The sequence below is a fragment of the Vicugna pacos genome, chromosome 24, assembly GCF_048564905.1.
Source record: "Vicugna pacos chromosome 24, VicPac4, whole genome shotgun sequence".
NCBI lineage: Eukaryota > Metazoa > Chordata > Mammalia > Artiodactyla > Camelidae > Vicugna > Vicugna pacos.
In genome coordinates this window covers 22,566,166-22,579,107 of record NC_133010.1, presented here as the reverse complement: position 1 = coordinate 22,579,107, position 12,942 = coordinate 22,566,166, and the positions used below count along the sequence as shown (strand labels likewise).

General features: G+C 46.7%; 1 protein-coding gene across 4 annotated transcripts in view; it reads left to right on the top strand.

Moving 5' to 3' along the window:
* The window catches only part of MYOM1 (myomesin 1), a 121,817-nt gene extending 114,308 nt beyond the window's left edge, over positions 1–7,509 (top strand). For 3 of the 4 annotated variants that reach the window (XM_072949167.1, XM_015239970.3, XM_072949169.1), the window contains 4 exons: positions 1,212–1,248; positions 1,988–2,010; positions 3,969–4,024; positions 6,682–7,509. In XM_072949167.1, coding sequence (XP_072805268.1) covers positions 1,212–1,248; positions 1,988–2,010; positions 3,969–4,024; positions 6,682–6,972 — 407 coding nt within the window. In that variant the 3' untranslated portion in view covers positions 6,973–7,509. The other variant, XM_072949168.1, reaches the window with a different exon arrangement.
* The last annotated feature ends 5,433 nt before the right edge of the window (positions 7,510–12,942 follow it).

The window sequence follows — 12,942 nt, the reverse complement described above, 5'->3', positions numbered from 1 at the left end:
GTTGTTCTGTGCTGAGTCCCTCCCCACCCCCGTCACGACTGGACAGGCTCCCTGAAGGGTCTCTGTAGGCACGGGAGCAGCTGCCCCCAGGGACTCGCTCCCCAGGCCGCACTGCCTGGGTCGCGCCCTGCAGGGCTGCGGGAGGGGGCTGCTTCTGCGGTCCATCTCACACTTGGAAACACAATAGGAAAAGGGAGGCAAGACGTGGGTAGATAAATTTAAAACTTGTTTACATTTTACTTTTACTCTCTGCCCACCAGAGCTCACTCACCACCCCATTCTCAAATCCCCCTTAAGCAAAAGGCCCTGGATTGTCTTCCAGGGTTGCCACGGGCACCGAGTGCGTTGGCTCAGCTGTGCTCTTGGCTTTCTAGTGAGGCAGGAGCTAAAGGAGCAGCGCTGACCTGGTTTAGCAAACCTAGTCCACCTCCTTCAAGCCTGACTCCATGCTCGCTTTTCCCATCCATAAAAGAAGGGGGAGGGACTAGTATTATGTAAATGTTTTCTAGATGTTAAATTATTACGATTCCCAGACCACAGAGGCACTTAAAGGCCAGGTGGGAGAGATGTCAAAATGAAGCTCTCTTTTTGCCTGAAATCTTTAAAGTGCCTGCCTCTGCAGGCTCAGAAAAAGAATTTATGTTAGAACTCCACAGCTCTCATTTGCTCGTCTGTCTCCCTGTCTTTTATTCCGTCTCCTGCTCAGCGTAGAAGCATTGCTTCAGGCCAGCATTGGCTCCCGCCGCCATGCAGTAACTGCGCGTGCTCTTCACCACAGACAGACTGGCTGGACCACATAACAACTGTCTAGCTAGGACGCTGCCATGTGTGGAGTGATTTTTAATAAGAGAAAAGCTTTTTTGGTGCTCAGGATGCTCGGTAGAGAACCAGTGTTTATTTGAAACAGACCTCCCTTCCCATTTTATCTTTGGCAGAGCTAACCTTTGCCTTTCTGTGTGGAGGGCTGAAGGCCTCTCAGTGGATTGAGAGCTTCTAAAATCCACTACTTCATACCTCCTACCTAGAAAGTAGGTGCCTCTCCTGTTATGTCTGTAGGTTGTAGAGGGACCGCCCAGGCATGGTTCATTCAAAGCCAGCGGAGTCCAGGTCGGTCCCTTCACACTGCCCTCAGGTTGGGAGTTCTAATTGACCCCTGTGTGCGGCCAATTCTGGGTGAGAAAATTCTAACTTCTCCTTTTTTTCTCTTCAAGCGTACGAGGAAGCCTTTGCTGAATTCCAGAGATTAAAGTAAGTCCCTCTTTCCCGGCAAATGCCACCACGTGCACTCCTATCTCTGAACACGTGTGCCGCTCCTGTCTGCACGTGGCAGCAAGCGCGGTCCACGTGGCACTTGCCGCTGCTTGGCTGAGTGGCTGAGCAGTGAAAAAATGAAATGCAGTCAAGGTTAGCTACTTCTAAGTAGCACTATGCCAACTGAAAATTGGCACTTGCCATCTGCCTCTACAGGGACTGAATCATGTTGGCACTTGACACCTACCACTGCCTGGATTAAATCATAAGACCCTGCAGCCGATGACCTCCAGCCCTCCCTGAAAGGAGTTCAGGGTGGAGGTCAGGAATGAGGCTCTCTGCTCCGGGAAAACCGGCAGAACAGGCCTTCAGATAGTTAGATGTTTTCTGGAGAAGATTTTATGAGCTCTAATTCTTGCATCTCTTCGTATCTAGAAAAGAACTAAGATCATTCATGGTGACATCTCCTCCTCGTGACTAGCAGCAGCCTCTGCCTAAATGTGTGCTTGACTGCACGTCCCCCCTTCACTGCAATCATGTGTAATACTGACATACCTCCCCTGCCTCTTCGGAGCAGTTCCTCAGAGCTCTCTGAAAGGCTGTCTCTGGACTATAGTCGTCATTTTGCCCCAAAGGAAACAACACATAACTCTTACGTTGTGCGATTTTATTTCGGCCGACAACTAAAACAGAGTTCTTCTTTGTTTGCGTGTTTGTTTGTTTCTCTCAACCACAGACAAGCAGCCATTGCGGAGAAAAGTGAGTAACCCCCTGCACGTTTATTCCTGGCGTGGTTTCAAAACACAACTTTTATGTTTCTATTAAGACTGCAGATGGAGGAGAGTGAAAGCGTTTGTTTTGTTTTGTTTTTCTATTTATTTTTTAAAAATCTTAGGTGCCCTGCATGTGTTTTCACTTAGTCTCCTGAGTAAGAATGTCTATGAAAAGGTCTTGGGTTTCACTGTAAGAAGGGCGCCCAGCCTTGACTTGAGCTGTCCTGAGCAACCTCTGGGCTACAGATCACACAACAGGTTGTTAATTGCTTACAGCAGGCGCCAAGTGTCAGGTAAAATTTAGACGTGTGAAAGAAAAGAAAAAACAGGAAACTTTGCAAATTTGACATCAGATAAGTCACTATAACAGGTCCCCCAACAAGTAGTTCCATTTTCCTGAGGGGCCCAATAAGGCCGAGTGAACCAGCGCCCAAGGGTCAAGTCTGTGTACCCAGAAATGTGCTCACTCCAGACTTCTCTCAGCTGTGCTTCACACAGAGATTTCTGGAGTCCACAGGATCCCAGGAGTCACGGACTGATTATCGTGATATTTCAGGTTCTTTCTCAGTGTGGCAACAGAATTTGAAACCTGTTGAGGGTTAAAGTTGTAGGGTAGGTCCTGAGCTGGGTGGAAGGGAACCCAGAGGAGTGAGAAGTGCCTGTCAGTGGCTCCCGGTCCCTCTGGCCCAGGGCTTCTGAGGCTCCCGCTGGTAGGAATGGGGCAGAGGCCAGCACGAGGGCGAGCTGGGACAGTGTCCGAGCCAGAGCAAAGCCAGGGCCCACAGCCACCGACCGCCCCTCCCGGTTCTTGAACTCTCTTGTGGGCGAGGAGCCTGACCCTCCCCCTGGTCTGCCAGCTCCTTTCTGCAGTCTCTGGATCACAGCAGCAAAGAGCTGGAAGAGACCCGAGAGCCCTTTTCACTCCATGATTTTAAACTTTTGCACAGAACCCTTAATTCAAAGAAACTCCTCCATACAGACCCAATTATAAAGTAGGTAAGAGCTGAGTTATCGTCATGGACGTTGGGATGAATGCCATGGACGCTGGGGAGCAGAGTTTGGAAGCTTCATGTCCACAGGTTTAATGCAAGACCACTCTCCCATTGTACAGATGAAGAGACTGAGGTTCCCACAGTGACATGACTCACCAAGTAGCACACAGCAAGTAGTGCAGGGAGCCAAAGGGTGGGCCCATGAGTGGTGTAAGTGCCATGGAATCAGCCGGAGAAGGCAGTCAAGACTCAAAGTGTCAGCCTGACTTTGCGGAGAAGGGAATGGCAGAAATAAGGCTCTAGAGTCCTGCATTAGCTGACGTAGGCCTAAAAGTGAGAGGGCGGTGGCTGCTGAGTTAGTGTTGAGTGAATGGCAGAAAGGTGTCCTTCCCCGGGGGCCGACATGCTGGGCAGGAGCAGTCAGCCCTGGATTTCAGCGCCCTTCACACACCTGTTGACAGGGGCCCCACATGGTGCTCCCAAGAACTCCCCAGAGACAGGAAAGGGAGGCTCTCTAGGGAAGACCCCAAGGAGCCCACATCTTTGCCAGCCTTCAGGTCTCCCTGGCACATAAGTTTCCAATTATGCAGCTTTTCTGAATCAGAGACAAGGGCATGAAAGAGGCTGAAATCTGCTCTCTCTCCTCTGTCTGAGCCCACACTGAGCTGCAGGAGAGCTGGGGCTGAAAACGGCCGTGAAAGTCACAGAGCAGACCTTCATACAACAGAGTGATCTCAGGTTGATATTTTAGGTACAGATAGAGGCACCTGCGTGTGAAGATTAACATTCAGAATTACCGGATCATTTTCTTATTTTGCGTATTGAAAGCAGGTATAAAACAACTGTAAGGAGAGGGAGACTAAATAGGAGAACTAGTTGCACTGGGGGCTTTGGGAGTGTGATGGCTGGTGCTTGTCAGTCAGTGATTAACCAGAAATGCCTGTGCTTGCAGATCGTGCCCGGGTGGTGGGCGGTCTCCCCGATGTGGTCACCATCCAGGAGGGCAAGGTAAGCACGGGGCACTCCCGTCCCCGCTTCTTCCCCGCCAGGAGGGGGTTCCAGCACCCCAGACTTTGTTCCTTCTCATAAGCTACATCCCACTGTCTTCATCTAATGCCACGGCTGCGCAGGCCTGACTTCAGAACAGCCATGTATGGCGTGCAGAACGCAGTCGGTTTTCCAGTCACCTTACTTTTCTGTAGGCCCCGCATCAGGATGTGTGTCTGTCTGATGTGGGCACGTAGAGACCTCTGAGCCTCCGACACTAGTGGAAAATGGGCTGATCTGTGAGACACCTCACCTTTACAGGGAAATGTGCTGCCCCGTGAATTTCTATTGGCTCCATCTCAGTTGAAAACTGACTTCTTTCCATTTGGTTTTAAACGTGGCTCCATAATAACCTCTGAAACGCAATGGACAGAATTTCTAACCTAGATTCACTTTCTTCGTCCCTATGTTTCACTAAAACAAGTGTAGTATGTCAGTCACAGGAGGAGGGGTATCTGCAGTGGAACAGAACCTCTTCCCACCTCCAAAGGGCAGTGAAGATGTGCAGTGGGAGACTGGGACTAAGGTGTGAACAAGGCGTGTCTAAGGCGTTAGTGAGAGGTGGGTTTCATCCAGCTGTGTTTCTTCGTGCCTAGAAAATAGGACCAGTTGATTTTAAGTTCCACCATTGAAAGGTTACTTTGGTTTTTAAAGTCTATTTTCTATTTTCTTCGGTGAATGAGGTTCAAAATGTTCAATTCACTGGAGGGTAGTGAGAACTGAGAGAGAGAAAGTATGTGAACGCACTTTGTGATCTATAATTCAAATCTATAGAATAAATAATAGTTTTCCCAGACACCTAAGGTGTATGGCAGTTCTGCTTAATTTTGATAAGAGTTTTTAATCCCCAGGAAATCAGTTCCCCAAAATGTATGCCTGGTCTGCTTGGATAAGTTTAATGGCAATAGTTTGACTCATGTTTTTCTTGCTGAAATGTGTTTGCAGAGTAATTCAGTAAGAAATGCTAACTAATCATGGAAAGAAAACAAATTTCTTAATATCTTCCCAATTCTAGATGATACTCTCACAGAAAAGGTAACAAGTGATCTTTTAAGACCCTTCTAACTAGAAGGATATCCATTCCCCTGTATATTGTGAGCCCTAGCTCTTTTCCTTACAATTTCTGGACTTCAGTAAGAAAAAATGCAAGCATGGAATTTAAGATGTGAAGTAAATTCAACATCTTTGGTTATCAGGGAAATGCAAATTAGAACCACATGAAATATGACACCTGTCAAGATTGCTAAAATAAAAAACAGTGACAACAACAAATGCTGGTGAGGATGCAGAGAAGTGGGTACATTGCTGTTGGAAATGGAAACCGAAATTATATAGCTACTTGGGAAAATAGTTAGGCAATTTCTTAAAAAATGAAATACACATTTACCATATGACCCAGCAGTTGTGCTCCTGGGCATTTATCTCAGAGGAATTAAAACGTATATTCACATAGCAACCTGTACACAAATGTTCATGGCAACTTTTTCATAATGGCTCCAAACTGGAAACAGCGCAGATGATCCTTACAAGTATATACATTCCATGGCACGCCTCTCAGCAATAAAAAGGGACAGATGATTGATACCTGCAGTAACCTGGATGAATCTGCAAGGAGCTATGCTCAGTGAAAAAGGCCCTGTCGAAAGGTTACATATTGTATAATGGTATTTATGTAATGTTTTGGAAGTTATACAATTTTAGAAACGGAGAACAGATCGTGGTTGCCAGGAATTAGGAACGAGCTTGGGAGGAGGGAAGTGGGTGTGGTCATAAAAGGACAGCAGGAAGGACCCTTACGGTGATGGAAATGCTCTGTCTCTTGACTGAGGTGGTGGATACACGAATCCAGACAGGTGATGGAATTGACTAGAACTCAACACACACAAAGGCAAACAAGAACAAGAACTGGGGAGATCTAAGATCAACGGACTACATCGTCAGCGTACCGGCTGTGATATTATACTGTAATTTTGTAAAATGTTAGTCTTGGGGTAAACTGGGTAAAGGATATACTGAATCTCTCTATTATTTCTCACAACTGTATATGAATCTATGATTATCTAAAAGTATTTAAACCAAAAAGTAAGGTAGAGTAAAACTGTAGATCTAACCATTGAGCTTTTAAAATAAGAGGCTTTCAGCACAGATGGTAATGTAATAGAATGTCAGGAAACAGGAGCGCATCTTGGCAGGGCACCTTTACAGCTGCAACAGCTTGAGTGGGTTTGGGGGAGAAATCAAACGAGGAAGATGGAATTTGAAAATTAGTCACATTACCTGAAGTAGCTGTTGAGATTCGGCTGCTGGTCTGTGTGACACAAACAAAGTGCAAAAGTGAGCAGAGAGCAGTGAGCGGAGAGCGTGACAACTGGGAGATTCCTCTCCTGAGACAGAGTCCAAAATGCCACGTGAGAGCAAAACGCACCACCTAAGTGTTATGGGAGCTGAAGCAAAGGCCTTGGTGCAGCTTCGATGGTAAGTGTTCCTGAAGCCAGGAAGTCGAGGCCCCAGAGAAACCTACTCAGGTGTGAGTTCAAACTGTCACTCACAGGCGTGCATTACCCTCCATCCTTTACATCTGCTCCATCTCCCGCCCTCTCACAAAACCTGTTTTGCAGGCGCTTAATCTCACCTGCATCGTGTGGGGTGACCCGACCCCCGAGGTCTCCTGGCTGAAGAACGAGAAGCCCCTGGCCTCCAGTGAGCACTGCAGCCTTAAGTTCGAGGCTGGCAAGACCGCCTACTTCACCATCAGCGCGGTGATGTCATCCGACTCCGGCAAGTACGGGCTGGTCGTGAAGAACAAGTATGGCTCGGAGACCAGCGACTTCACCGTCAGCGTGTTCATCCCCGAGGAGGAGGCGAGGAAGGCTGAGGAGCCCCAGAAGGGCGACAAGAAGTCCAAGTGAGGGGGCCAGCGGGAGCGCAGGCGCGGCGCCGAGCCGAGCCGAGCCGCCTCCTGCCGCTACTTGTGTGCAGGCGGCTCGGGTTCAGCCTGAGGAAGCCTTGCTGCTTCCTACTCCGTTTTTGTGCTGGCTTGAGGGGGATGAGGGTGAGAATTGTCAAATCTCTTATCCATATAAGAGAGCACCAACTACTGGCATTTTGATAGTGTTTCTTTATCTACAAATTATGCGTTAAGAAAATAACATTGGTAGCACAGATGTTAGGAAACAGTTTTAAGGAAAAGGCCAGAATACAGTCAGAGGGATGTGGAACGATGGTCTGAGGAATGTGCTGTGGAGCAGAGTTTGGACTTGGCCAGACTTTTCACCAGTAAATTCTTGTGGTTCATGGTGATACATCAGTATCCTGTCAAGACGAGACAAGCTGCTAAGCCAACCAGTATGTGTCGTGTGTGGTTGCAGTCAGTAGTGATGTGCGTTCTGCGGGCGGCCTTGTGATCAGGAACCCCTCGGCACTAATAAACAGTTCCCCTCCTCCGCTTCCCTCCGTGCTTCTCTCGTTCTTCCGTTTGGACTGCCCAGCTGGGTGGCCTCCGCTGCATCTTTCTCACCGCTTCTTGTAACAAGTCTTGTGATTGAAATTCCATCAGGTGAAAGCAGTGCCTTCATAACATAACCAGACAAGCCATCCCAGATCAAGTGAGGTTCAGAGGTGTGAAACTGGGTACACCTGGTAGCTCGCCAGACAGTCAGGTCTATTCCGTTGTTAAGATACCCAGAGTCATTGAATGTAATGTGTCAACTAAAGATAATAAGATGGTGTCGGGCATTCAGTGCCGTAATTGGCGACTGAAGGCCACAGCTAAGAATAAAGGGCACTGAGGAATCCTCACTGGAAGGTCTGGAGCTGCCAGCTCCGGGGCCTGCGCATCCTGGCAGGGCTCGCTGAGAGCTCTACAACAGGGTGTTCTGCTGGAGGACATCTGGGTCTTCCCCGGCCCCTACCCCCAACCACCCACACACACAGCCTCTCTCACACACACACACACACACCCCGCCCGCGGGTAACAGGGTGAAAGGCCCCGCTCCTTCCTCCTGTCAAGGGTCAGGGATGGGACGACATCCCTGACTCCCCTACACAGTCTGAGGGACGCCTGCACATCCTCTCTGCACAGTTCGGGACGGAACTCGCCTGCGCCCTGACTGTTGCCCAGTCCCTTGGGCAGCCGTGGGCCCTGCTGCTGCCCTGACGCTGCCGGCGCCAGGACGAGATGCTGGGCTCTCACTCCTACTCTCAGGCATGGCAGGTGGACGGGCTTCCCAAAGCCACGTGGACCCTGCAGAAGGCGGCTGACCTGAGCAGACTGGCCTGCCCCCCTCTGGCCAAGTGGACCCGGACTGAACGTGGACGCCTGCAGGGGAGCCCCCGAGAGGAGAAAGGGGTGAACAGGCGCGGATCCGCCCAAGGAGCTAGAGGTGAGCGGCCCAGGACTCTCCACGGGACCCCAGGCGCCAGCAGAGTCCTGTCTTTGGGGGGGGGGAGGTGCCCGTGAGCAGAACCTGCCGCCCCGCCCCCTGCTCCACGCCCTGGAGCCCATCCCCGAAGGATTTTGAATCCAATGAAAACATAGTTTTAAAACAGTGTGTTCTAAATTCTGAAACTGTGCGGAAACAGGCAATCACAGTGTCCATCCCTGAGCTCGCGGCCATCCGGCGGAGGGAGACTTGCTGGGACGCGGCAGCGGCGATGACGGGGCGGAGGGGCTGTCGTGTTCGGAGCTCTATCAGCCTCTCAGTAAAATGGGTATAACAATTATTTCAGCCGTTGTAATGGGCAGACTAAGTCAACGGCATCACGATTTGATGGTTAAGTAAAAACCTGCCGTTTCTATAGGGCAGAACAGAAGTGAGACGACAGCTCTCTCAATTTAGTGACGCCGAAGATATTCGAAGTCACAGCAATTTATCAATCTGTGTTTGGCTCAGGTGAGCTACTGGTGCACAGAGGGTCATATCGGAGCACAGAAGAGACTATTCAAAGTAATTTTATAAAATTAATATTTAACATATTAAGGTAATGCATTTAAAATGTAGATCTTAAATCTTTAAGTTTGGCTTAAAAATTTTATCTTTCTAATTTAAAAAGTGAGTCATTGAAAAAACTGAAGGGTGCTTTAGTAGCGTAACTAAGTTCCCTGTAACTTGTTAAGTTTTATTTATAAATTAGTATGTTTCCTTTCCATTTTAAGTACTACTGTGTTCTGACTTAACCAACAAAATGTTTCCAAGAACTTACGTAACTTTAATTACCTATAAAACTAAGTATATAGACTTGGGAAATTTGAGTTGTCTTAAATGTTCTCAAATTACACATAAACTTAGCAAGACTTCGACATAAAATCGCCATCAATTAGACATTTTAGTTAGAATTATAAAGCTAAGCTATTACCTGGATAAATTATCTAAAACATTACAAGCACATAAAAATCAAATATGCACAGACTCCATAATGCAAAAATACTGATTTTACCCTGATGGAGCCCCTAGGACCTAAAGCTGGAGTTTTAATACCCATGCCAGGACAAGAGGTGTGAACTCAGATTGATCACACTGGTGAAGCTCCACACTGAGACCGCAGCACAACGCTGAGATGCCCAAAAGGTAGCTTATTAAAAAAAAAAAAAGAACAGTAAAAATATCACCACCTGATAGGGAGAAGCTTGCCATCTGCCTGGAGTGGTTCTGGGTAGAAAAACAAAGTTAATGGTTTTCTCAAGCCAGTACTGCATGATCGTGGGGTCCAAATTTACAGCAAGCACCACATGGTGTAGGAATCCCAAGCCAAGAGTTCCCATAAAAATGGCCAATGTCTGGGGCCCCAGAGAAGCAAATGTAAAACTACACTACAAGGAACTTCTGTGTCTGCCCACAGAGGATTGCTGTTATGGAAATTATCCTCCCGCCGTAAACAACTAGAAAGCCAGGCACAATATATGGGGAGAATAACTGTTTTGGGCGTTGGCTAGCAGACATGCAGGGCTGTGGTTCCTCCAGAGAAAGGGAAACAAACCTGCGATTGCTCCGACTTGTTGCCTGGACAGTGTCGGGCTGCAGTCCAGCCCGAGGGACCCAAACAGAACCTGTCAGTCTCACTGAGTTGGGGAGATGGAGACCGAAGTTCTGGGAGGCTGAGGTGGCTGGAATTTGTGAGAACGAGCATTAGAGGAAGAGTTGCACAGAGTGGGAACAGCAGACGGGTCTCTGACTGAGCGCTGCTCTGTGAGTGCTGGGGAGGAGCCCTGGGAGCTGGAGGGCCAGCAGTCCTAGGAGCTCACACAGACTGGAACCGGTCTCCTTCCCACCAGCCGGGATGAGAAGACTTCGTAATACATGGAACATCAGGTAGAGGCCTCAGAAGTCTCTCACCTTCATAGTGGGGCTAAATTTACTCTAAACCAAAAGCTGCTCTGGACCCACCCTAACAAAGCTTGGAAGCAAGCCTCAAGAGGATCAAATATCTATAGTAACCTAACGTGTGTCAGAACAAAGTGCAACACATTTTAAATAAATGCATCACCCAACAATGTGAAATTCATAATAGCTGGCATCAGCAGGTGTGCAGAGAAGCAGGAAAATATGACTAATAACCAGGAGAAAAGTACGTTAAAGATAAATAAGTCCTGAGGATGCAATGTACAGCGTGGTGACTGCAGTTAATACTACTGTATTGTATATCACAAGCTGCTGAAAGAGTAGCTGGTAAGTTTCATCACAAGAAAAAAAAATTTGTAACTGTGGGAGGTGATGGATGTTAACTAAACTTAATGTGAAATGATTATTTCACAATATATACATATGTCAAATCATGTTGTGTATCTAAAACTAATATGTTATACATCAATTATGTCTCAATAAAACTGGGGGAAAGTATACACAAATATTATGGAAGTATCAAGAATAAATCATTATTAATTTTATATTATTTGAGCAGATAATGAAAATTCAAAATAATTTTTAGTCATTTTTAACACTAGGTAATCCCAACAACAGATGTAATAATAATTTCAATAAAAGATGCTTAAGTAGCTTTTGAAATGTGATGAGCTATGTCTGTATCAATAACTTGTTGGTAGTTTGTAGATATGTAAGCTGAAATGTGATTGCTGTATTTTTATGATCATGAATTTAAGTTAGCAGGTCTCTATAATAAAATGATACATGGGAGGGAAAAAAGAAAAGCATATTAATAAAAACAAACCAGAAATGACAGCAATTATAGAGTCAGCAGGCATAGACCTTCAAACATCTGTTGTAACAATAGTCTGTATTTTCAAGAAGCCAGAGGAAAGATTGAATATATTAAGTAGAGACATGGAAGAATACCAAGGCATATCATAATGAATTTGCTGAAAAACTTTGGTAAAGAGAAAATCTTAAAAGCAGCCAGAGGAAAAAAAGACAAGTTATATACAGAGGAATGAAAGTGGGAGTAATCAGACCCCACAAGAAGCTATCGGAGCCAGAGGACCAAGGAGCAAGATCTTTAAGGAGCCAAGTGGGAAGCAAACCCCAAACTCTCGACTTACCGTTCTCTACCTCCTGAAAATGTGGCTCAAAAATTAAGTCAAAATAAAGACTTTATCTGCCAAACTAAAGCTGAGATGTCTACCACCAGCAGACCTGCTCCACCAGAAACATTCAAGGAAGTTCTTCAGGCAGAAGGCAAATGGCATCAGATGGAAACTGAGATCCACAAAGAATGAAAAGCAGAACTGGGAAACACGTGGGCAAATATGAAGAGCATTCTTCTCATCTTTTATTTTTTTCTGTCATCCTGGGATGACATGCCATCCCTTCACCCCTCCAGTCTCAAAAAGTCCAGCCTACCCAGGGCTGGACCTCTCAGGAGGCTCTTACAGTGTCTTGAGAGAGTGGTGGCCGAAGAGGCAAAGATGCACTGACCAGAGAGACATTTCGGGGGTAAATGGGCAGGCCTTCAGGGGAATTGCAGGAGGACTCACCTACCTACCTGCAGTCTCGAGCAGCTGGGTGGACCACTGTGTCCTCTGAAAGAGGAGCAGCCCAGAGACAGAAGGAGCGCCGTGTCGGGGAGGGGGTTGCATTATGGCAAAGCTGTGTTACAAGCTCACCTTTTATTGTTATTGACTCAAGCTGTATGTTCTCATTACTTCTAAGTATCCACTGCTTTCAAGTGAAAAAAAGTGATTTATGGATTAATGGTACCACTGGTGCCATCTCCAGTGTTTATTATGTTCTCCTCTGTGGCCCTGCTCTCTTAATCACAGCAAGACGTTTAGCTAAAATACACAAATCTTATGGAAGATTACATGCCTGAAACACAATGACTGTTACATCATATCTTCAGATGTTTGCGTGTTGACCTCCACCTCGGGGCTTTATAGCTGAAGTTAGGTAAGAAAAGTCTTAGATGATTTAATATGCTTCTGAAGAATCAACCGATATATGTACATTAAAATCTCAAAAGGTTTACATAAAAGTTTCCAAAATGACCTAGTTCATAGTTAATAAGATCTAGGTGATTTTTTCATACTATTTCTTTACATACTTTATTGTAGTCTAGTGTCAAGTAAAGATAACACAATTCTTGTCACAAAGCTCACACACATGCTGAGGGCATCCAGAGAGAGTACACACACCCTGCCATCCCCAGTTAAGGGCAAATATTTATGTTCTGGAAAAAGAGGAGAGCAACATACAGCCAAGTTGCACTTAAAGCACTTTGACAACAAAATATACCCCACTTTGAATACATTATGAAAGTAGCTTTCTTCGCCCCTGGTCTCAAGTTTCTGTAGTTTCCCCTTCCCTCCCCTCCCTGTTTTAAAAAAGACAGAGGGCATGACCTACAGGAAGGGCCTGAAGGGTGACTAGTGCCCATGACATCACAGGAAAGCCACCTGCCCTACCTGCCCCAGGTGGTTCTAAGCTGGG